The 22173-nt window shown below is 40.6% G+C and overlaps 3 protein-coding genes across 16 annotated transcripts in view; 1 reads left to right on the forward strand and 2 right to left on the reverse strand.

Annotated features, from left to right (window-relative positions):
- The window catches only part of LOC308191072 (poly(rC)-binding protein 3-like), a 521260-nt gene extending 507630 nt beyond the window's left edge, over window positions 1-13630 (forward strand). For 9 of the 13 annotated variants that reach the window (XM_080583076.1, XM_080583073.1, XM_080583075.1 and 6 more), the window contains one exon: window positions 2701-9732. In XM_080583076.1, the coding sequence (XP_080439202.1) occupies window positions 2701-3049 (349 nt within the window). In that variant the 3' untranslated portion in view covers window positions 3050-9732. Of the gene's footprint in view, window positions 1-2700; window positions 9733-13208 lie in introns of those variants that run through there. The other 4 variants (XM_080583070.1, XM_080583067.1, XM_080583069.1 and 1 more) reach the window with 2 other exon arrangements.
- The window catches only part of MOCOS (molybdenum cofactor sulfurase), an 884654-nt gene extending 863441 nt beyond the window's left edge, over window positions 1-21213 (reverse strand). Inside the window, exon 1 of one of the 2 annotated variants that reach the window (XR_013947686.1) lies at window positions 20892-21213. The gene's annotated coding sequence lies outside the window, so the exon portion shown is untranslated. The remainder of the gene's footprint in view (window positions 1-20891) is intronic. The other variant, XM_080583044.1, reaches the window with a different exon arrangement.
- Window positions 10143-21608, reverse strand: ZNF830 (zinc finger protein 830). The gene is made up of 10 exons (XM_080583081.1): window positions 21459-21608; window positions 21237-21336; window positions 20454-20574; window positions 19850-19883; window positions 18325-18551; window positions 17543-17633; window positions 16844-16907; window positions 14191-14271; window positions 12678-12754; window positions 10143-10818 (listed from the first exon to the last, which is right to left on the reverse strand). Exons 1-10 carry the CDS (start codon window positions 21578-21580, stop codon window positions 10635-10637), a joined length of 1101 nt encoding a protein of 366 aa, XP_080439207.1. The 5' UTR covers window positions 21581-21608; the 3' UTR covers window positions 10143-10634.
- Window positions 21609-22173: the final 565 nt, after the last annotated feature.

Genomic DNA, 22173 nt, shown 5'->3' on the forward strand with positions numbered 1-22173 from the left:
GATTCGCCCTTCAGTTGTACCTGGGCAAGTACACCAGGGAGGGAGTGTGGGTGGCTGCCACCAACACCAGTACTGAGCCCCTGGGATTTATTCTCCCTGCTGGTGCAGGACAACGCGCTCAGTGCTCAGACTAAAATTCCAACTATATCCACAGGAATTGTTTTTAATGCAAGGTAGACAAAATTGGAATCAATGAAACACCGAGTCCTGCATTATCTTTCCATATGCCTCCCTCCCAAAATAAAACTGAGTTAGAAATATGAAAAAATCCAACTGTATAAACAGAGTTTTTTAAAAACAACTGAGGTATCACCACACGACTCCTGTATGGATGTATGCTGGAGTTGGATTCACCATTTCAGTGATAGCAACAAGCATTCCTGACGTAAGCCCCCTGTGCGAGTAGATTGCAGGCAGCACTGTAGCAGTGCAAGGATGCTGTGCTCCCTGCACAGAAAGATTCTGCTGTTGAGGTTAGAAAAGGAGCAGCTCATCCATGGGGCAGATAAACATCATGGAACTGAGAGCAAGAAAACCAAAGTTCTATGTTCTACAAGCGGGTCTGCATTTCACACATTTGCCCTCCTCCCCCCAGCCCATCAGAGACAACGTTGCACCTTCCAACTTATAAGCAAATGTACCTGTGGAACTAATATCACAAGAGCCCTTTTTCTTTTGAGGGGACGAGAGGAGCTTGATGCTCAAGCTTTCCCCCTCCTCCACTCTCCTCTCCCCAGCTCAGAACAGCTTCAGGTATCCTTTAACCTCCCCTTTAGCAGCACAGCTTTGGGAAGCTTTACTCCAACATCATCACCCCTCTCTAGTGCTCGTTTATTGCTTGTGTGCTGTCCATCACACGATGGGCAGGCCTTCTGGTCATTCCCTTCTGCTGGCCGTAAAGAGACCAGGGGCTGTTTCTCTCAAAGCTGCACATAAGTCTAAGATGAGAAAATGTGAGGTTCTCCCGTGCCCCGAGTAGGGCAACCACTCCTCCCTCCCCATCCTTTTGCAAGGAGCTGGGCTACACCTGCCCCCTGACCCTGCTGCCTTCAGCCCATAGCGCTTACGGGAGCTACGCAAGCGACCCAGCACAGCGCCTTGGCTGGAAAAGCTTGTCCCAGTCCTGATTTGACTTGTTAAGTGGCGAGTCCCCTGCTAGGCAGGTCCTCTGTGCAGCTGGGTGGTGGCTGGCTCCCTCTGCTGTTGCTGTGGGAGCAGGGAGCGATGCTCTCTCTCGCTCACCTCCAGAAAAGGACCAGGAGCTTGACAAGTTCCTTTTCTGAAAAAAAGAAAACAAACTCGGAATTAATGCAGGTATAAGTAAGTGTAGCTGGTGAAGATTTGTTAACCCACAGTCCCATTTACAAGCTAGGCTGTGATACCTCCCTAGCTGCCCACGTGCACAATGCATACTGAAAGTGGCATTTACCAGATTGCTTGCTGACCCAAAGCACTGTGCACAAAATGCCACAAACGTGTCAAAATAAGGATTTAACTAGGTAAACATTGCTATCTGAATACAACAAAACAAAACGTGCCCTTGGAATTAGCGTATTTTAATGTGTAAAAAATGCAAAGAAAAGCCAAAGTGCATGGGCCAAATTCATCTGGCCTGCCGATGGGTGGACTTACGGTAGAATCAATGTGGTTTGATACCTACCTCCTCCAAGGAGCCCTTCACTTCCTTGGACTAAGAGGCTGGGTCACTCTGAATTACCTTGTGCTCTCTGGGTCCATGTGATAATGTTTATGTTGTACTGATGTAATGCCTTGTCTGTCAGCCGATGGGTCATGTTAACTGTAATCGCTGTTACAAGCTCAGAAGGGATACCGCTGCTGTGGAAGCCGGGGTGTTTTCCAGTCTTCCTTTGTTCTAATTTCCTTACAATTAGATTGCATAAATATTTTATTGTGATATTAAAAAAAAAAGTCTGGGGAAAGTACAAATCTAAGTGAACACACTGGCTAATCAGGTTTGTTTTATATGAAAAATGCACACTGACCTCACAGTGAATTAAATGAGAGACTAACTTTGTGAAACGAAAACAAAAACTTGATGCCTTAGATGGGAACAGCAAACCATTGCTTAACAGCCTCTCATCCTAGCAAAATGACAAAGGGTACCATTTCTGTCACAAAATTGACAAATTGAAAAAATTACCAAAACCCCCCGCGTCCCCCCCTTTCCAAAATACCGTAGACTTTGAAAAGCAAAATTCACCACATCAGTGCTGGGGAGTAAACTTCATAGTTCTTTTAAGTTTTCTTTTAAGTTTCGTTTTTTCCATCTTTTTGCCATTACCCGCATTCCTTAGATTTCTTTTTCCATATGTAAAATAAACTAGCAAACCCCCTCCCCCCCCTTCCCAACCTCCTTTTATTTATTTATTTATTTTTGGAAAGAACTTTAGAGTCTCAGTAATGTTTTCACCATCGAGTCATGAAAAACCCTTTTGTTATTTCTCTTCTTTAACACATAACATGTTCCTCCTTTGACCCTCATCTTCCCTTTTTTTCTCTCTCTTCCCTCCCCTCTCCCTCCCACTCGCCCGACCCCCTCGCCCACCGATCTAACCCCCGCCCGTTCGTGTTGGCTCTCCCCTCTCCGTCCCTCCATCCCCTCCCTCCCTCCCTCCCGGCCCCACCGCCCTGGCTGGACCCTCCCAACCTGTTTGTTCCTCTTCCTCTCTTCGTTTGCAGCTTAGAGATGGCTAAAGTCAGCACCCAGACCGCTTCCGTCACGACCCCTGTTGACCTCAACATGAACCTCTCTCAGTCTGCCACCCCTACCTCCACCCCCACCTCCATGGCCGTGCTGGCGGCCGCCTCCGCCGTTACCGTCAGTACCCCCCCTCCCCTACCAACTCTGCCAACCACCCACTATGCCGTTCCTGTCTCCAGTCTGCTTGGCATGAAAACTGTCCCACTCCTGGCACTAAATGCCGCGGCCGCCGCGGGGGCCACGGGGAGTTTGTCCGCTTACACTGCCAAAATTCCTTCGACGAGCGGGGTTAAGAAATCTGACCGCCAGAAGTTTGCTCCATATTGAAGGGATGAGACACAATGCAAGCTCTGCCAGCTCTACCAAGAGTCTGTGGTAGATCCTAGCTATCAAGGAAACAATATGGCATCTCTCATTTTCTGTTCAGTTGCTAGTGTTCACTGTTGCCAGCTCGGTCCGTCTTCCATCACCGCTAACACCCAGGCGCCCGGCAGCAACTAGTTCCAACAGCCCCGCGCCGCCCCGAGGCCCGGCCCCAGGCCGAGGCCTGCCCGCCAGCAGGGGCCAGGCAGTACCCGCTGTGGGCTGAGGAAAGCTCTTGGATTAAGAGGACTGGAAGACAACGAGAAATAAAATGTATCTGCGTTAGGTGCCCGGGCCCTTCCACTGCGCTCTTTTGAGGGCACCACAGTTTTCTGTGGGGCAGGAAACCATAATTCTGACCACTCCGCTTTAGGGAGGGAGAACAGGCTCCTTTTTTGTTTGTTGTTTTTTGGCACGCTGACATTTTGCCCTGCAAAATTGCCAATGTAGTACTCGTTTCTGTGCCTGCTTAAGAGCAGGAACGAGCCCGTTGCCCCCTCTCACAATTCCTTTCACGAGGCCCAAAGCACGCTCCCAGGCCAGGCCCCATCCTGCCCCAACACGGCCTCCTGACGAAGCCCACGGCAGAAAGCCCCGGGACTTTTAGGGGCACGCACGCTTCGCTCAGCCAGAATGAACCGACCAGTGTTCCCCCTAGGTTTCTGTACAACATAAAGTCCTGTTTAGCTCACCGCTAATAATGCTTTCAGACCGCGTTTTGGTTATGAATAAAATCTAGCGCCTGTCAAACGACACGCTAAGGTTGCTGCCTGGATAGATAACATCCCTTCGCAAGCACTTCATTATGTCCAGATTAATTAAAACCAGACACGTAAACTGAAGAGCGCTGGGTGATGTAACGGCTGGTTGCTAGCTGTTGGAACTAGTTTTTAACTGCATTTTCTGTTTGTCCATCCACCTTCTTTTTTAATTTCTGCTGCATAATTCAGTACTGCAATATTGTTTTCCTCACCACTTCCAAATCCAGAATCCCATTCGCCCGCCATGTCCATTCACTTTGCACTCCTTGGACACAAAGCTTTAACAATTGAACTGTATTCAGTGCATTTTAATATAAACTAAAAACACAATGCAAATGCAATACTTTTTAAAACATGGTATCTCAAAGTGTGTTATTATTATTGTATAGGGCTAAGTACGATTTCAGTATTTTGTGTCATTTTCTGTATTCTGTGGGCTTTTCTTCACCTTAGTACCTTTGCACTAAGTTTTGTCACTGTAACCATTTGTAGAGTTGCCATTGTTACAGTTTGCACTTATCCAAATGGGGTTTTTGGTTGTTTTAGTTGTGGCTTCTTTTTTTTTTTTTTTTGGTTTGGTTTGGTTTTTTTTGTTGTTGTTGTTTTGTTCTGTTTTTTTTTTGTTCGTTTGTATATAATGAAGGAAAACCTGGAAATAATGTCAAGGTACCTCAGTTATTTGACAGCTCTAGAAACCTGCTGTAAAATTGTTCTGGACTATTGTAACTGTTTCAATAATTGAAATTTAAGGAAAGAAAAACAAAAAACAACCTGTGTGAGAAAACTTGCCTGCATTGAAATGCTGTGCTATGCTGGTTGTACTCAAATGTTATTTTTTTAATAGTGAGAAGATTTTTTTTCTTTTTTTTTGCCTTTTTTTTTTGTTTTCTTTTCCTCGTTTTTGTTCCTACATTTTAGGCTGTCTTCAGAAGTTACTGGCCTGGGGGCTCTGTAATGTATCTCATCATGCCCTAGTGCATTAGCCACCAGACAGGACTTTTCCAAAGCCCCATGAGACAATGCTTTCTATGGACTAATCTACAGAGGAGTTTCTGCCATTTCTAACTTTCTTATTATTCTGAGACATCAAAAGAAAACACTTCTTTTACTCTTTAAGCAACTGTGCTTCCTAACTCTTGTGTTGCTCTCATTACTGTTCCAGTTTTAACACTGTTGTGGGTCATAACATAAAGGAAAGTTATTTTGGGGAATTAATTTTCATCGATGTTCATGCTTTGGCTAATCTGTATAAAAGCATGGGCCGTTAGTGTTCTAAACCACTGTATTCAGCTAGAGACTTGACAGTAAATTGAGACGTTTTTATAAATAAATTTTTTTCCTGATTTAAAAGAGACGTGGTAGCTTTGTGCATACAACTGTTGTGTTGTTTAAACTTTGTTCTTTGTAACCAAGTTGCTAATTTGTCATTTGAGAAACACTATTTTATGGATTGTCAAACTAAGGTCATAGACAAATTGCTTGTTTTCATTAATGATTAAAGGTTTCATATCATCACGCTTAAGGTCCCAGTGCTCATTGGGAAAGAGTGTAACAACTGTGCAATACTGCCAATATTAGACAGTACATTAGCACTTCCGTTGTCAGGGATGACGATTCTTCACATGGTTAGATGGATCCAGACTGTGTAATTAGTACAGCAAGCAGGATTTCTACAAACCCTTTCTGTTTGTTTGTTTGCTTTTTTAAACAAAGCTGCTCCTGGAGTACTTCTCACACAGCATAGAAAAGACAGAATTCGGACTCTTGCTAGAGGAAGCCACTGTTTTTTCTCTCTCATATATTTTCCCATACTGATTTTAAGATCAGATATTTGGGGAAGAAAGTGAACAACAAAAGGACAAACTTGGGTACTGCACATGGTGTTGTTAAGGCCCATCGTATTTTCCGATTCCCAGCAGCATTCAGTGACAAGGCTGCTCAAAAGCACTTTTCATAGGTCAAGTAAACAGGCCAGCAGCTGGAAGGAGCATTACAATTTGCCTAATTAAAAAGGATTTCTCCCATCCTGCCCTGAAACACTGCTTGAGCCATTCAGCTCCTCCATTGGTGCTGCTGATCAAGTTCTCTCTTCACACCTAAGTGAAAGACAGGCTGCCTCCGAGCTGCTGCTGCATAGAGCACTTCTGCCCACCTCCTTTCTAGGGCACTGGCAATTCTTTCACGTTTACTTCCTTCTCCTGTGAAATTAGACTTTTTGGCAGTGCAAGTGAGTAGCATCCTTAATGATATGTAATTCTACAGCCTGCATCCCCTCTCTGCTAAGGCCTAACTTATCTCTTGGTACTTGGCTTGGGGTCCCAGTTCCCCTCACTGCCCTGGCTGGGTGCTCGTGCAGTGTATTGCTCTTGCTTTCATTGGAAACTAGGGCGCAGAGAGCTGCCATGCACTGGGTCACGAGTCCGAGCCTGGAACTATGATACGAACAAGATGTGCATACAGACCTGGAAATGTGTAGAAGTTAAGAGCTTTTTCCATACAGATGCAGCAACATCTCTTGACAATAAAACCTACGGAGAAAGATTAAGGAATGCCTCATTGTATCCCAGCACCCAGGAAGCACGTCCCAGTGTTGAATTAGCTACTCCAACCTCTAAGTTGCTTTCAACGATAGGCTGTACTACCAGCCTTCTCCCTGAAGTTTTGTGTTACTACTTCTTAAAATGTATTTAGTTCTTACTCTTGAAAAGAGTGCTGAAGCTGCTTTTGCAGGAAGGACATCTCTACCTTTTATTTCCTAAACAGAAAAAAAAAATTAACTTATTGCATCTCAACACTAAGTAGGTCAGGGCTTTGGTCTCCCAGTAAAACTAGGGCAGCAGCAGCTCTGTCATGTTTAGCATCTTTCACGTAAATAATTCCCACACGCCTTGCAGAATTGGCTAGAACAGACTGAGATTTAAACTCACTAGTTCTGAGGTACATTTGTGTATGGGAAAAACAGAGGTAAAATGAAGACGTGGACACAGGAAGAAAAAAAGGAAATCTTTTGAGAGCTTTTGCAAAAAACAAGACAGGCAGAAATGTGATAAAATCTAGGCTGAGGACTCATTTTAATGCATTTTAGTTGGAAAAGATTTCTAAATGGCAAGAAAAAGTTCCTAAATAGCTTTAATATGAAATGTACAAGCAAAACACAAGAAGGTACATTTGGAGGAAAAAAAAAAATAGAAACGTTATTCAAGATAGAAAACTAAACCATTTATACCCAAAGGCAGATAAAAGGAAGCATGCACCTGATACAAAAGGGTCACTTCCACACAACTGAGAGTTACCAATTGAAAGATGAAGCAAGCTCTGCAGCTGTCACATCATCAAATCATTACCAGAGTTATGGCAAACACCTCAAACAAATTCAGGAAGTTGTCTTGTGCTTCTCTAGTGGAAAAAAAAAGGAAAGTAAGAATGCTGGCTGGAATAGTCATCCAGAAGAAAACAAGTCAGAGGTACTCAGCCACATAACCCAATCCACTGCTAACAGCCAGAGTGCTTTCTGTTCTCAGATATAGCCAGAAGGCATCTGTGGGCCCCGAGGTGCATAGATGTGGCAGTCATGGCTCCTAGGAAGTTAGCAGTATAACCATCAAGGCTGCCACAAATGTAGCCCAGGTCTTGCTGGGCTGCATGGGTGAGGAGTTTCTGTGGAGACACATCAGGCAGTGATAAAGCCTGCACTGAACCACCCCACCTGAACCAGGCAGAAAATAGAGGCCTCCCTGTTTTTTTTGTTTGTTCGTTTTTTTTTTGTTGTTGTTGTTGTTTGTTTTTTTGTTTTTTGTTTTCCATTTTTAAATACTCAACAGCATGAAAAAAAAGAGTGCTTCTCTAGGATGGGAGAGATCCAAATTCAGTTTCTTCCACAGTCCCAATCTCAGCTGAATATATTTCAGCACTAATTACATACTAGGAACAAGACCTTCCCCTTCTCAGGTGCGCACTGTGATTATCAGACAAGAAAGCTGCATGCTCACTAGTTCAATCATTTTATAGTGCCACAACTTCTGCAAGGAAGATGACAATTGTTAGCCTGCTCTACTAGACCACAGGAACTCTAAGTTCAAAGGACAGCATAGAGAAGAGATCTGAACACAGATCTTTTATATCCAGAAGTGCTGTAACTACCCATCAATTGCCCAAGACATGAGTGCCTCAGCTGTAGTTTTGGGAGGAAAGAATCTGGTTTAGATGTCTACACAAGGGAACCGCTTGCATTTCTTTTCCCAGTGAAAAGGCCAGGGTAGTTCTAAGTCAAGTGATGAACAGAAGGTGAACTGAAGGCAGAAACTGCTTCACACCAGAAAACGTGGCCTGAATGACGCTTAGTAGGGATACAAGTACATGTTGCTTTTCTTGCCATTGAAGCGCATTTACCCCTTTGTTCCAGGAAAGGACACAGTAGTGTTGACTAAATTGTAATGTTTCTGCATCAACAGAGTGTGCTGTCACTACAGACAAGCACATGTCTCAAGACAATAGCTGAAACGAAAGAAGTGTCGTACTCATCTTACCTAATGAAAGGGAATTTCTGAAGCACTGTATACTCACATCATGGTTTTTAATGACAGCTACAATGTGATGCCTACTGGTTGAATGTCTGATTTCCTATTGCAGAAGTTCTTGATTATAAAGTCAAAAAAGAAAGTATTTGTAGGTTTTGAAAATATTTGAGTAATCTGACCTTTCCTCTTAAGAGCTTTTAACTCGGTGTTTCTGAGATGATAAAATGCAGAGAATTTAATTACAGTAGCTTGTAATAATGAAAACTTGTCTCACCTCAAATTGAGTTGATTGGCACGGGGACTGGCTGAAGTTAACATTAATGTTCTTTTTACCCAGTATTTATGCTTCTGAAGCAAATTTTAGAATTATACATTTTACTGGAACAATTAGTCACATCAGCAAGTGACAATATTGTTTTAGCTTAGTTTGTTCCTGTCTTTTGTTTTTGTACAATCACTTTTGGGCTCTGCTGTACCAAATACAGAAGTAGCTATGGAAAAAGGGTCAAGTCATGACAGCAGCAGCTTCATGGTGGGAGAGAAGTGAACATTCAGGTTACCATTTGATTGTCTGCATTGGCAGAGGCTAGTTAACTACCAATGAGTGCCAATACCAGCCTGTAATTAGCTGCTCCCGGAAGACAGTGGTACTTGCAACTGTCTCCTCCCTTAATTCCAATTCTGCAGTTTTCTAGAAGTTCTGTAGATCAGAGAATTAAAATAGTCTTCTGAATTCCACTGAGTTGAAAAGCAGAAGCAGTTTAAAAAAAAAAAAAAGCATCTCAACATGGAAAAGGCCCCTGGCATATCAAGAGCTTCTTCCAAAACAGGTAAACCAAACATCTAGCTTTAGTTTTTCTCTTTATTACTTCGTTAATAAACATATTTGAGGCAAATATATAGAAAGATCTCATCAGAACAAGGCTGTTTTCTGCCTTTAAAACCTCATTAACTTGTTTTAAAATTAGAATGTTTAAAAACCGTAAGTTAAGCTATTCCTTCACAACTTTACTTTTTGACAAAAATTACAGAATCGCAGAATGGCTGAGGTTGGAAGGGACCCCTGGAGGCCATTTGGTCCAACCCCCTGCTCAAGCAGGGCCACCTAGAACAGGTTGTCCAGTCAGCTTCTGAAGGAGCTGACTCCAAGGAGGGAGTCTCCAAAGCCTCTCTGGGCAACCTGTGCTAGTGCTGTCACCCTAATTAAACCCTAAAATTAAATCACACATTTTCCCTTGTTTTTTCCAAGGTCCTCAGGTAGCCTAACAATTTTTAAGGTTTTTGAAAGTCAAAAATATGCTTCATTTTAAAAAAGAAAAAAAGCAACAAAAAAAACAAGGGGCACTTACCAAAGCTCAAAATACTTCTCTTTTCCATGTCCCAGCTTTGTCAAGTCCTTAGGTTCTTGTTTTTCACTTCCATCTGTGTTTATCAGAACAGAAATCCATTTTAGATGCTCTCCTTTACTATCTTAGAAAAAAATCCAGGATTTAGAGCTAAATAAATGGTAATACATTACCAGTTTCCAGTGCAGTACATTCCTCTCTGGCATTTTGTTTTTTCAGTTGGTTATGGAAATATTTAACCATTGTGTTTTCATCCCTCTGGCTTACAAAATGTGACATATGTTACGTTATGGCCACATTACAATAAGCAAAACAACTGATACTATAAAGAAAAATCTTCAGTACTGCCTATGGCTCATCATATAAACTGTGGAGAAGATGTAGCTCAACATTTCTGAGTTTGGCACTTCCAGACACAGAAACACTCTAACAGTTCCTGAAAAAACTACATGTTTTATTGGGGGAGCGGGGGAGTGGAGGAAAGAGCTGATAAACTTTTAAGATAACATAAAGGCATAAGATTTTCTTTTTGCTACCCATCCAATGTAGGAAAACTCTGTAAACTAACACTTGCTAGTCCTTTACTTCTATACACAATAACCCAAGTCTCCAAATTACTAGATATAACTAATGTTACCAAAAGCTTAGAGATTCTTCAGTTAACTAATTAATCCCATTAAAATACCTCTGGTAGGAAATCAGTATTTTTAATAAAAGTACATTCAAAATTGTAAAACATTTGCAATATACAATTTTTACAGCAAGTAATACACCATTGTAGACCTACAAAGGTGTGTTTTTTAAACACACTTGGCTCTTTACCCTCTCACGATCCTCTTTAAATAAATATTTAACGAAAACATTTCACTTCTAATAATGGAAGTAACATCATGATAAAGAGAGTATCAGCCACGTTACAAAAACGCTACAACAAAGCCCCTTTCACCCGCCAGTCTTGAGACAGCAAATCCTGCAATTCTTCTTCATCTTCGCTACCAATAGCCTCATCTTCTTTCTCTTGTGTTGCTCTTAATATCATGGCTTCTTTAAATTTCTCTTTCATCATATCCTGGCGGTTACGCAAAAGCTCAACACGGCGATAACATTCACTGTTGAGAAGCAAACCACCTATTAGTATTTGTGGCCTTTTCAAACTAAATGCATTTTCTACAGTGCCAGACTGTATTTTTCCAACTTTGGATATAAAAAGCTCAGCAGCTTCCCACCAACTGAAAATGTGATTGCACCTTCTCTGTATTAATCAAACAGAAACAGACCAGAGGAGAGGAGAAGTGCAGTCAGTTCTCTAGCAGTGAGCGCTAATCCAAACATGAACAACTGCAATACCCCCACAAACTGATTTCAGAATAACACAGAAGATCTACCCCACACAGAGGTGCCAGCCTTCGCTCCACCTAGGGTGTAGCAAATACGCATATACTAGAAAGGTGATCATTGGCAATCAATTTGATACCTTAGTGGCGGTATCTCTGAACTAAAGACAAAAAAGTAGCACAAGTATTCAGATCATGTACCTGCTTACTGAGCGCTACACTAGAACTTGTAAAGTAAATGAAATCCCCGAGTTTCAGTTTTCTATTTACTTAAGTTCTAGCCACAAAATATGTTTTGTAACAATAATTCTAGCCATTTTAACAGGATATTTTGTTGAACACATGTATTTAAGTCAGGCTGATACTTCTTCATCTTTGCTTTTCCCAATCCTATTTGCTAGGAAGAGTCAAAAAGTAAAGATAATTGCCTGAATCTTGTTCCCCATTACATATCTGCAATAGGATAACTTGCAGGGCAGCCATAAGTGAATATTTGAGGGCTAAGGAAAATATGACTGTCACTGGAATTGATTTGATTCTGAATTTGAATTTAGTTTGAAAGAGTCTGAACTTAAATGCATTCAAAACACAAAGCTACAGAAACAGTGTTTAAAAATTTGGAATTTTTCTCTCAGGCAAAATAATTGTGCTAGCAAACATGAAACTCTCTCCCAGTTTCTGAATTTGGTTCTATGTGCTGTAGCAACCTAAGCCACTAGTAAAAACTCAAGGACAGCCAGGTTTAGCTCAAGCCCTCTTCAGAATTATAGCAGCGTTGTTAAAACACATTCCTTTACTACCAAAACTCAATTTGAACCCAACACTTGTTATTATGCCGACTGTCCAGAAGTCTGTCCAGATGACTGAAGTGTTGCTGTTATTTTTTGTACCTTCTTTTTGCTGAAAGGTTCATTAAAATCAGGATTCAACTTTTTCTTTTCAGTCTCTAACAGTGGCATAGTTAATTGTGAGTTACGTATTCAAGCTTGTGATGGTACCAATCTGTTCCACTGAGCTGTACTTTAGATTACTTAGAATTTAAAATAATGCTACACTTACCATTTCAACAGCAAACATTTAGGTAATGAAGTGTATCATTCAACAAAACCTTTAAGTTAACTTTTATTAGAAAAAGGGGAACTAGTCACAGAACAATGCTTTTTTTACACAGCAAACGTATGGTCAAAACAGAGATCTCATTATGGAAAATTTTAATTGTTTACATTGCAGAATATAAGATCTTTAAAAAAACAGCTAAATAGGTTCACATTAATTCAACATCAATCAGATTTCAAAGAGAGATGCAAATTAAGACATTTGACAGGTGGAGTGAGGCAATTCAGATGAAGGATTTACATTCTATTGCTTTATTTTGCCCTTGCCTGGCTTGCTGTATTTTCAGTGATTGTAGTTCAATCTCTCTTTGCAAATAATTTCATACCTTTGCTCCAAAATTCATGTTTTTATCAGGTATCAGTCTGAGATTTGAGGGAGTCTTTCTTTCTCCTTCAAATACTTAGGTGACTAACAAAATGTAGTATCACAGAAAATTAAAAATGTTTTACCATTCTAGTTAAATAGTGATCCATTACAGCTGGAGAACAGAAAGTCTGAGGAAAAATTGATCTACTTACATCTGCTCATCAATTTCTCCAATCTCCCGATCTAGTCGTCCTTCCTCATCCTCTTCTGCCACTATTGCTTCTGAAATCTAAACAAGAAAAGCTCTAAGAGAATTCACCTTCATCCTGAATTCCTCTGTCGTTCCTTTTTGGCGCCTGTGTCTTCCTTTCTTCCCCTCTACCCCAAGTCAAGTGCCTCGTAACTGTCAACCTGCTATACATATACACCTTCACAAAAGACTCTGGAGGCATATACGGAAAGAGACTGATCTGGTTTAATTATATATTAAAATGTTTATTCTTAAAACTAAAAGCTAAAAGTAGTCTGGCTGATTTGGGGTTAACCTTTTGATTTTTTTTTCAATACACTACTATTTGAAACTGAGCATAAACAAGTCACGTGCATCCAAAGTCTGAAGCTGAAATTGGAGCTATATCCCAATACTGGGGACTTAATTACACAAATATTGTGTAATTATTGAAAGTATTGGTTAAATATTCCCACCGGATCCCAAAGTATTTCTAACCTGTTATTTTTTTCAGCATATACTTTCTCAAATCTGAATGTCTGGGAGATGCTATGCAATCAATGGTCCACGCATAACTGAGAAGATTCCTTCTAAGCTGAAGAATTATATGAATGGCTAATGCTAGCAAAATGTACCCACTACTGCTTTTGTATGAATATTTCCTCTGTTTATAGTGCTGAGCGCTTTAAAATGAGCAATGACGATTTTTTTGCACCACTTTTCTTAAGAGTTGACATATGACAGTTGACAAATTCATTTACAATTAAAATTTTAAAAAATTGGCAAATACCCAAAGGAAACAGTGGGAACACCACGTATCTGTAAAGACAGTTTTAGGTGGTAACAAAGGACAGATGAAAACTTGTTCTCTGAAGACTTCCCATGCAATGCTAAATGGTTTTAAAAAAAAAAAAGGAAGTACAAAGTACAGAAAAATCGTGGTCAACTTACATCTCACACACACAGAATCTTACATCCTTTTCCCAGTTTCTGGGGTTCCTTTGCAGTACATTTAAACAAATCATAAAATCAAAGTTACTTACACTTTATAGATCCTTTTTCAAGGAGACAAATGGGTGGTAGTGTTTTGTTTGTTTGGATTTGGTTTTTGTTTTTTGGGGTTTTTTTTTCTTCTTCTTCCCTTCAAGGTTAAAATACGAATATATCTCATCTAAAGAAGAGCCCATAATCATGTCCTCTTTGAATACACAACACTGATCTGAGGTTTATGCTATCTTATTTAAATGCAATGTAATAAATCCAACTATATATATTGATGACTGGCTCCTCATCAAGAGTATCTTCAACTTAATTTTCCTTGAGTGGAAAATGTAAAGAACCGTTTGCTCATTTATAAAGTGCATTTAACCACACACTGCATTGCAGACAAACTGCTGACAACTGCATGTCAGTCATTTCACAGAGCTGCACGAAACTGTTGTTCTACTTCTTGTGTATAGTATTTAGAATCAATAAAAATAGATTCCATTACTTACCGTGTTGACCTGTCGTATTGCCTTTTGAAATTCATCCCATTCTTTGTCCATCTGATCCTTTGGAGCATCAACTTTTCGCACCTAAAGAACATGAAAACACAGGCTCATTAATGGTTAATGCCTAGTGAGCCAACAACTGGAAACAACTGGAAAAAAACAGCATAATTTTGCCATGTTCTCAGGAAACCTGGTCAAAATATATACATTACCTGAATTGAAGTAACTAGGATAGTACAGCAGCACAAGTGTTTTGGAGGAAAAATATCTGACTCTATTCCCGGTTTTAAACAAGAAGTTTGACTACAGTATTAAAGAACAATTGACTAAGAATGGATGGTGTGAGATGCCTGGACTAACAAAAGTGACTGAGCTCATTAATCTGATTTCACTATGTCAAGTAGTAACTTTTAAATTTCTCTGTGAGCTGTCTGTTCAGTCGTATATAAGAGCTAGGACACAAACTAAAAAGGAATAAAGTATTTGTTTTTAGCATGACATAAAATATGGTGTTATTCAGTCACTGGTTTAACTAGTGGTAGCCTGATTATATTTCAAGTATAAATTGATTTTGTTGGCTAGCTGGAGAAATAGCACAGCTACGTTCCACTTTTCAAACAATCTGCAAAGCTTTTTCTTCCGTGGTAGACAGCATTAATTACTAAAACAAGAGGACTGAAAAAGTAGGTGTAAGAATGGGTTTAAGATCTACAAATAAAGTAATCAAAACCACATTGTGCTTTTAACTTAAGCAAATAAATCAGATAATCTACCTGTGTAACCAGAACAGCTCAAGACTGGAAGCTGTGACATAGATGCTAGATGACAGATTATGCCTGGTTCTGGACTGGGTGGAAATCACATAGCTAAGAGAACTAAGCAGTTTGTACAGAACAATTCGTGACATCCTTTTGCGTTAGCTTTGTTTTTCTTTTATTCATTCCTCTCTTTTGGTAACATGTCAGTCATCATCCCAGTAAAGACAATGGTCTGGTATGTTTTGTTCCTGAATTATTATATAAAATCCAGTAGCATGAATTAAGTTTATAGAATACGTTAGAAGCTTCCCAGCAAACTACGTATCGAAAGTCATCACTTCATTTTCTGTTTTGTGATTATTTTTATCATGTGTGTATGTACTGTGTTACTATGCATTGTGGTTGTCTTTTGTAATTCATAATTATTTGTATTTCTTACAATAAATTTAAACACTAAAGATACTATTTTTCCTTGAAATATTTGTCTAACACAGATTTCATATGCTTCATAAATTCCTGATGTAAAGAACCAAAAACCTTTTGAAGCCCAAAACCCCCACTCCAGAAACACCACTGTTAATTCTGAGAATAATTATTTTGTGCACAACTCCAACACAGAATCCCTGTAGTCATCCCACTGTAAGTGATGCCACATTTTCCTTCCTCTTCACATTAGCTGAATTTAGAAAGGGCTGATAAAAAAGAAGTGCATCTGTAGGCAATTCAAGAGAGAGCTTACTGAGCCATATATCCACTTATAAATTTTATAATCTGAGAAGATGACCAGACCAAAGATCACTAACCAATGTCCTCACAAATATAAGCATGTTCTCCTTTGCCAGCTAGACATCTCCACTCTGTACAAGCTTCCCAAGTCATGCTGAAACTACATATTGACAAATGTAACACAACAGTCACATGCAAAAATTAAAAAAAATAAAATAAAAAAACCCACATCTTTTTCAGATACATATTTGAACACTCAAAATGTCATTACTCAGAAGTATTTACATATGCCACCACAGACTTGTGTGCATTTGTGGTGCCAAGAGAATCTTGCCAGAGCAAAAAGACACCTAGCTTGCAACTGTGACGATGGGATTAAATGGACATAAAGGAGCATTATTTGGAAGGTCTCCAAATCAAACCCCAATTTAAATACTCCAGCAGCCTAACACAATGTGAACAATAGAAAAATATACTCAAGGAACATAAAGAAAGCTTTGAGTCAGCAGTATTATTATGAAATAATAGTAAGTTTGAATGAATAACGAGTATGAATGAATCTGACCAAATTCCAAGATTTTTTGGAGAATGTCCACGTATTTTTTCTGAGCATGAAAAAAAAAACATAGCAGTAAAATATGAGAGGGCTGAAGACCACATTCACCGTTGTAGTAGCCAGTACTTGAGTTTACAACGCATGCCATAATCTAGCTGTTTTCATTCTAACAGGCTGTATAATAACATTGCATAGTAACTCTTATGCTTTTCAACAGGATCTCTCAGAAATTAGAGAACCATTCTTATATCCTCAATTCAGAAGCCTAACTGGATGTAAAAATGAGGTGAAATGCTTTTTCTTGGGTGACTCAAAGGAGTAACAGATGAATTGTCCAAATCTCAATCTAGCATTTTAAATCAACAAATAACATTTCTTTTTCTTTATAAGCCATGAAGGAACTGCAATCAAAAATACCTTCTGAGAGATGATATAACAAGCTCTTCCTGACCCCCACCCCTCTTTTCATGTCTTCTAATTAACCCAGAATGAAATAGCTTAGTCATTTTCTTATATTCTGGCACAACTAATTACCTGGAAAAATATCCCCACTATTCAGAAAACAATTACAACTGACAGAAATAAATCTAGCAGCATAAAAAGATAGGTCACTTACTTTTGCATCCACCTCAGGATCATCAAAGAACCCTTCTGGCAAAGCCTCAGCAGTGTTTTCTTTCCTGGAATGTTTGATTATGATTACTCCAAGTTAACACTTTAGAACCTCTTTTACTGTGGTTAAAAAACAGTCAAGAATGAAATCCCTAATTTTTATAAAAGGACCTAGAAATGAAGGAAGTTTTTTTATGACACAAATTTTACCTACAACCATCAAAACTTGTTTCTTCACTGTGGCCTTAAAAAAACTCAGAAGTTTAAACCTCACTGCCAGGACAGGAGCTGTAGCTCAGGCTTCCTAAACTATTTGTTCCAATGTGCTAAGCATCCAGACATTTTAAGAGAAGTCTCTACTTTCGATAGTCTAAACTAATGTCAAAAAAGTGCCTAGGTGAGCTGAACCACTGCCACAGAACAAGTAAATGTTTGTTGATTTTTTTTTAAACAGTTAAAAGCAGCGGTTGACTAAACTTCAAAAGTACCATGTGTTAAAACTTGCAAATAGAGATGTCTAACATGACACTGCTCCCCTGTCCCTAGGGTGTGAAACAACACTTGATGCTGACATATATGCAAACTATCCCAAATACGAGTCAACAATATGACAGATTTTTAAGCGATCACAATCTATATCTCCTGGAAGGGTAATGTCTATTTAAATTTCCAAAATTTTTCAATATTTTATTTGATTGTTTACCTCTCTATTATCTTCTCCTGTATCTCTGCTTTCTGTATGGATCCTGAATGGGAAACTACAGGAGCAGCTGTAGTTTTGCTGTCAAAGAAGTCTGAAAGAAAGGACAGAAGCCTGTGAGAAAAAAGAACAACTACTCAACCTTCTATATAAAATTTTGACTAGACAGGAATTTAAATTAATACCTTATTGAATCAAGGGAAGAAAAGCCAGACATTATTCCACTTGATAGCCTCAAACAATTACAACATAAAAGCGGTAAACATGGTGAGGAAACACTGCACGGTAACAAACTAGCAAAGAATCTCCTTCCAGTAATACACCACAGCCAGCTAATAGCAATAATTAGAAAAATAAACAAGAACCCTTCCATCATCAATGGCATCAATAGCAATCATCAATGACATTTAAGTTCAACAAAGGTAAATGCCTGGCACTGCACCTGGGACAGAGCACTGCCAGACACGGGCACAAACTGGGAGCAGAGTGGCTGGAGAGCAACTCAGCAGAAAAACATCTGGGGGTGCTGGCAGACAGCAGGCTCAGCATGAGCCAGCAGCGTGCCCTGGCAGCCCAGCGGAGTGCCATTAAACACAGCACAGTCAGACAGTCAAGAGAGGTGATTCTTCTGCTATACTTCGCGTTGGTGTGGTCTCACCTGGAGTACTGTGTGCAGTTCTGGGCTCCACATTATACAAAAGCATGTTCCTTCCAACTGAACTGTGCTATTCTACCCTAACACAGCTGCTTCTTACAGAATCACTTACCACTTCATTCATCGTTACCTGTAGGTAGAGAATTAGGTATTGCTTCTGCAGTTGGAGGTGGAATTTCAGTTTTGTGTGTAACGGAAGATTTGTTTGATTGATCTTGTTCCTCTTCATCATCATCGTCGTCGTCATCGTCATCATCATCATCATAATTTCCTGACAATAAACTGGGACCGGGACCCTTTGAAATCTGTTTGCTTGCACTGTTTTGCTCTGTTTCATCAAAAAAATCTGCTGGTAGCCTAGTGAAGAGTACACAATGCAAATGTTTCAAATATCACAAAAATCAGTTTGACTCCAGCATCCGCAGTCTGTTCAATCTACAAGATTGTATCGCTCACAGATCTTGTACAATATGCTAAACTGCTCAGCTACTGATAAAACCACTGTTTGAAGGCAACACATAATTGCTGCTTTCTTCTGAAGTTCCCCGGGAATGCTGAGGCTAAAGCTGAAAACACATTTCAGTTCAGTTTTGTTTCTTATATTGAGTATTCTAATAAAAACTAATAAAAGTATCCTACAACAAAGTGAGCTTGGAGGAATGGCAGCTACGGTAATTCTACTTTCGCATTCAAAGCAATTTGCATCTGTAAGATGTCACTTAAATCTTGACACCCTTCATGTCTAATACAACCACCCGCTTTGGGTACCTACTGCAGCTTAGAAGCGCTGTGCAGGCTCAGCAATGAGAAAACCCAGATTTGTTTAGGATAGCTGCAGGTCTCCGAGACAAACATTTTGCTAGGTTATATTTTTAAAATAATCATACTGATCAGTTTAATAATGAACGAACCTCTCAAATGGCAATTCTACGCACACATACAAAATTCTTACAAGGTGTCTTTAGCATCAAGATAACACCACCTAATATCTATGCAAAATAATAGTTTACCCCAAGAAAAAATGTACAGGACGCTGCAGGCCTCATGTGACACCTAACAACCCCACATAGACGTCTAAACACCATCAGAAATCTTAAGTGGCAATAAGATGTGTAACTCAATCCCCTGAAGTCAAATACACTTGTATCTTTGCGAGGGTTCAGCTACAAGATAAGTGTTTACATGAATTTTAAGTGAAAAAAGTCTTAATAAAGAAGCGTTGATGACATTTGTTAGTAGTTTCTGTGGCTAAGTATCATTTAAACGTATACTACAAAATGTGTCATCATTTCGGACTATCATCTCTTCTGCAGTATGGCATCATTAAATACTGGAGTGCTTGCCACAATATAGTTATCTTCATTCCAATAGGCAGTGCAATAACAACACACATTAAATAGTGTAAGTCAGACAGTGACAGTAAAGGAATTCCTGTTTTGTCACAGACTGGAGTTAATGCCACGATTTTCTCATTTGCACAGAGCATGATGCTGCTCCATTCAGGAATGTACACCCACATTAGAAACCGAGCAGGAGCAGGAATCTGCTGATTCTGTGAACCTTTACCCTTGGGTAGGAGAGATGAGGAAGAACAGGGTGAGAATGTACCAGCTGGTATAGTTACAACCAAAAAGATACATAGAAGATCTACTTACCCAGATGTAGATGTATGTGGCTTGTCTTCTGCACCTGTATAACAGCCAAAAGTCACTTCTTACAACCCATGCTTTTAAAAGAAGTATCTCTCATAGTCAAACTACTGCGGCAAGTTCAGAAAGTTACGGACTATTATCGTTATTTCTTAAGAGCTCCAAACTGAATGTCCCATAACATCTATCATCAGGTACCATGAGTGCTACAGAGTCCAAACCCAACCCACGCAAGATGTTACGTTGAATTCATAGTGTCTACTTAGGTTCTCACGTTCACTTAAGACCAATGCAATAGTGTGCCTCACAGTACTTAATATAACAAAGCGAAGTAAAAACACTCCTTGTATATGAACCACAGAAAACAAAGAGTATTTTAACCCAGTAAGCTAGAGAAAAGGTAAACTACCAAAAGAAGAGTTTTCTGCTGATCAGTGAACTCACAAAGAGCAAGACAGACTTCTTCCCTTTCCAGCAGCAATAGGCTGACAGATTAACTCAATGATCTTGTTAACTCACTTCCACAGTACAGCAAAAGAAAACCAAAAGGATACAAGATGTAAAATAGCTAGATTTTGTCATGTGCTTGGAAAGTATACTCTCTATTTACCTTTTGCTCTCTTTAACTCTGTATTTTCTGTGTCAACAGTTTTTCTCTTGACAGGCTGAGACGACGTGCTAGCAGCTGGACCGGTTGCTGTCTGCTTTGTGCCTTTTAATTCCGCAACTCTCTGTAAAGTAGTACACATTTTAAGAGGCTTTCCCGTCAGGAACTTTTGGATTGTGCAGCTTAAAATACAGCAGTTTTAGAACATCCTATTAAAATCAATTGATATCCTTCCATAGCAATGTCACTGAAACAGGTGTCACAGATCAGAGAATCATTCAGGTTGGAAGAGACCTCCAAGATCACCTGGTCCAACCATCCCCCTACCACCAATGCCACCCACTAAACCATGTCACTAAGCACCGCATCCAACCTCTCCTTGAACACCCCCAGGGACGGTGACTCCACCACCTCCCTGGGCAACCCGTCCCAGTGCCTGACTTGCTCTTTCTGAGAAGAAATGTCTGAAACCGAGATCAATGTTTCTGTCAGCCTCTTAAAAACAATGTGATGTGGGGGCAGAGGAACTGGCACTTACACAAGGCAGGCTGTGTGACTGAGAAAGACCACGATTAGTGGCAGCAGAGCAGTAAACAAGAGGGACTCACGCTGGGGCACTGGAACAGGAGGTGCTGTAAGACCCACACAGGTAGGTGTGCAGACACACGGCCGCGCGCTGCCCCAGCGAGGCGCTCGGAGGCAGGCAATGAAGCAGGAACCCCCCCACACCCCCCCGGCCCTTCCCCGGGTGCCTGCGGGCCGAACCCCGCCGCAGCCCCGTCTCACCTCGCGGTGCTGCCTGCCCAGGACGTGTGTCTGCCACAGCAGCTCGCCCTTCACGGGCGCGTTGCAGAGGGCGCAGCTGAGGTGCCCCAGGCTGTTGTACGTGGCGGCGGCCGTTAAGGGAAGGCAGCCGGGCGCTGCAAGACACCCCCCCGGCCCCCCGCCCGCCCCGCCGCGGCCAAGACACCCCCCACCCCCCCGGCCCGGGGCAGCGGCGGAGGATATCTGGCGAAGGGCGACTCGATGCGCTTCTTGTCCGCGTTCTGCCGCTGCTTCTCCCGCATCAGCCGCCGCAGCTCCTCCTGCCGCACCGCCGCCCGCCCCGCGCCCGCGCCGCCCGCCGCCATCTTGTCCCGCAGCACCGGGGGGGGGGGGGGGGGGCGAGGCACCGCCCTCGGGGGGAGGGAGCGGGAAGGCTCCGCCCCCGCGCGGGGCGATGGCAGGGGGGCGGGGCTTGGGGAGGGGGCGGGGCTCGGGGAGGGGGGCGGGGCTTGTGTGGAGGGAGGGGGCGGCCCCGCCCCTCCGGAAGGGGCAAGGAGGGAGAAATGAAATTGCAAAACTATTAATAAAGAGATAAAATTTAAAAAAAAATTACAAAAATAAAATCAAAATTACAAAAATAAAATCAAAATTACAAATAAAAATAAAATAAAAATTACAAAAATTAAAATAAAAATTACAAAAGTACAAAAAATACAAAAAATAAAAATTGAAAATAATCAAAAATAAAATTACCAAAATAAAAAATTGCCAAAAAAATTACAAAAATAAAATTACAAAAATAAAAAATTAACTACAAAAATAAAAATGTTCAAACAAAATTACCAAAATAAGATTACAAAACTAAAAAAAATCAAAATAAAATTCAAAATCAAAATAAAATTCAAAATCAAAATAAAATTCAAAATCAAAATAAAATTCAAAATCAAAATAAAATTCG

The sequence above is a fragment of the Anser brachyrhynchus genome, assembly GCF_964034855.1.
Source record: "Anser brachyrhynchus genome assembly, chromosome: 2".
Classification (NCBI taxonomy): domain Eukaryota; kingdom Metazoa; phylum Chordata; class Aves; order Anseriformes; family Anatidae; genus Anser; species Anser brachyrhynchus.